This window comes from Phalaenopsis equestris, unplaced genomic scaffold, assembly GCF_001263595.1.
Source record: "Phalaenopsis equestris unplaced genomic scaffold, ASM126359v1 Scaffold000196, whole genome shotgun sequence".
NCBI lineage: Eukaryota > Viridiplantae > Streptophyta > Magnoliopsida > Asparagales > Orchidaceae > Phalaenopsis > Phalaenopsis equestris.
The window spans coordinates 320590-323790 of NW_018164638.1; the positions used below are offsets into that span (position 1 = coordinate 320590).

The window sequence follows — 3201 nt, forward strand, 5'->3', positions numbered from 1 at the left end:
TGCAGTCTTTATTTTTGGGTTATTGTTGACTGAAAATAACTCAGGAATAAACTAAACCATACGTAGAGATATGTCAGGTGTCCGGACAGAAAATAATTGCCTTTTTGAGGAATCTGTATGTATATCTTCAAAACCACACGTAGAGATATGTCAGGTGTCCGGACAGAAAATAATTGCCTTTTTGAGGAATCTGTATGTATATCTTCAATCTTTAAAATATAAAATTGAAGTTTTTTTTTTTTTTTTAAATAGAAAAATTGTCCGACTGCAAAAGAATGAGCTTGTCTTCGTTGATCCAAATCAAACGGAAGGTAGTCAGATTTGGTAGGCCGTTGAACAATTCTCCGCCCCATCTCTGCCTCCGCTTCTTCCTCACTTGTTAGATTCCAACAAGCTCGAATTTTTTTTAGCACAATCGAATCGTTTTAGGGTTCCATCTGTTTCTCGTCGTCGATCTTTCTATCGGGCCTTCACTGTTGGTTTTCATGGCGATTGCTTCTGATTCAATGACGACAATCTGCGGTCACTGGTAATTATCTCTTCTTTTTTCTTGCTAAGGGATGGAATAAGATTGAGTAAAAGTTGGTTTTTTTGTTTTTAATTTGTTTGATTTCCCCTAGAACTGTTCATCTCTGTTGCAGCTGTAAGTGATCCGTGGGAAAGAAAAAAGAGCTTGTTTTTCCTATCTAAGAATTCATCTGTGCATCGATTGTAGTATTATTGGATCTGATTTGTGGTTAGTTTTGCATGTTTTCTTTGTTCTGAATGGATCTGAGATTTTGACTTTGGAAGAGCAGATGGGGTGATTAGAAGTAGAAGAATTGTTTGAATTTTGAAGATTACTAACCTCTTCCGCTTATATGTTTTTTTCATTCTTCTTCATGGGTAATTTCTATGTGAAATGACACGTAGTCAAGAAAGAGATGAACATGAGAAGAGAGCTTGGTTTTTTTTGAGATTTATGCATATGTGAGGAATTGGATGGAAAATAATTTACCGTAATCACGCTTGCTATAAGGCAAGGGAGCTTTTGAGACGTCAAAGCTTCAATCTTTTCTTCATTGGAAGAAGGATTACAAACTCTAACCATGCTTCAAGCCTTATAGGAGTGGAAGGGTGCAACCATTAGTTGTGAGGGGTTTGATCATAAGTACATGAAGAGATTCCCTTCATTAAAGTTGCATGGATGCATTAATGAGAAGTGAAAATATACTTGTGTCTTTGCATCAATGCATGTTTGATTGTAACTTTTTTGAAGGACAGGGTGGGCAATGACAAAGATCAAGGCATGAATTTAGCCTTTTATGAAATAAAGAGAGTGGGGAATGTCACAATTCAAGGTATGAGTGTAACTTCTTACAAAAGAAAGAATGGCGAAGGTCAAAGATTAAGGCGTGCTTACTTCTAATAAAATATAAATCAAAATAACTTCGTATGGATCTTTGGATTATGCGTCCCCTTTTGAGAAGTAGACTCACACCCATAAATCTAGTTGAGAAAGAGATGAGAAAAAATGGAATTCTCGTGCTATGACTATTCAATTTAGTAGATGATGCTCCAAATCCTATTTATTTTGTTTTCATATATCTTTTGATGATTTTAATTGCTTGATTGGTGTAACACATTGTGTCAAATTAAATCTTTTTGGCTTCAATATGAAGAAAGACTTTTATTATGGTCAGGGCTAAGATAGGTGCCTTTTTTATCTATTTTTATGCAAAAGGAACATGTGACCATGTTCCTTCTCCAAAGGCATTTGAGTAGCAGACTCTTCCACTATTTAGTGAAAAATTCTTAGTTTTGGGAAGAATGTTGCATCTTCTCCCATTAGTTGTTGTTCCTATCCTTCCTTTCTAAATGTTAGTGCAAAGCATTACCATACGATTTTTCCAATCGGATGAAGATAAAATTGGTCCTTTTGCAAGCTTTATTTTATCCTTTTATTTGTTATGTCACTTCATTTCTTTGGAGTAAATATCTCCAGTCTTATTCATATAGTGTTTCTTGTCATTCTTAGCAAACTGATATTGATGAACACTTCTGAGATTAAGGGTGGGGCTGAGTAGTAATATCCAAATCAAGTCTTTGAATGAGACTTGCAAATATTTGATTATTTTGACTTCCTGTTTCAATGTTGATGGTTACCATATCTTGACTTGTATATGCAAGGTGAAAAGCTCCTCTCACACACATCAGTGTTGGATGATTAGTTCTTATCTATCTCGTTCGGCCTTGTTATCAAGGATGGAATTGATTTCAAATGTTGGATCAACGCCAATGCTTTACTTGTTTCAAGAGATGTGGCCAACTTTTTGACCCTGTACCTTCTTATACTTCTTTAAAATACAGATGTAATGTCAACATTGTTTTTTTTAACCTTTATTTTGCAATGATCACACTAAAGGTTAGAACTAGAAGAGGGTGGTTTGGGATTATCTTTTGAGTGTTCATTGTTTTTCTTCTTTCTGTCGGGCGTTTTGAAGAGTGTTCTTACAAATTTGTTAAATATTTTTTTTTTTAAAATAGGTCTAGTTCTTTCTTTCAATATCAAACAAGATGAAGCCAAGTAAGAGATCCACATAGGAAAAGGTTAGCTGAGTTTATAAAGGACTGGTATAACTCTTTGAAGGATATTAGTGTGAATCCATGGAGGTCTTTATTTTGAGAGAGAAAAAAGACATATGGGGAGTTTTTAGGACTTACCACAAGACAAGGGAGTTTGGAGGACTTCAAACCATCAATTTTTTTTTCATTAGAATGATGATTAAAATTTTCATTCATACTTTAACCTTTTAATGCTATAGAAGTGATGAGAGGTTGAGGGGAATAACCATTTTGTTCAATTTTGAGAGCTTGAGCATTTTTCCAACAATAATTATATGGAAGAGCCGTCAAGCTTTCCAAAGGAGAGGCCGCCAAACCATAGTTAAAATAAAGCCATAAAAGTATTTAATTTTCATTTGATCTCATTCAAAAGGAGTTACATGGCAATATATAGCATCACAATAGTAGAGGAAGAGAGAGGGGGTTTGCCACATATAAAAATATATATGATAAAAATCAGTCTTGTTGTAATTTAGCTTAAAAGCTTGTGATGGCCGAAATTACCATGCATATTTACTTTCTATCTATTTTCCCTACTTGGCCAAATTGCTTTAATTGCACTTTGAAAGCACACCCTTCGTCATGTTGGAATCACTT

At 34.6% G+C, this 3201-nt stretch overlaps 1 protein-coding gene across 1 annotated transcript in view; it reads left to right on the top strand.

Annotated features, from left to right (window-relative positions):
* Nucleotides 1-257: 257 nt before the first annotated feature.
* LOC110022534 (XIAP-associated factor 1) overlaps nt 258-3201 on the top strand; it is a gene marked incomplete in the record, with an annotated part of 15064 nt that continues 12120 nt past the window's right edge. Inside the window, 1 exon segment of the mRNA XM_020721526.1 lies at nt 258-521. Within this exon segment, the coding sequence (XP_020577185.1) occupies nt 486-521 (36 nt within the window).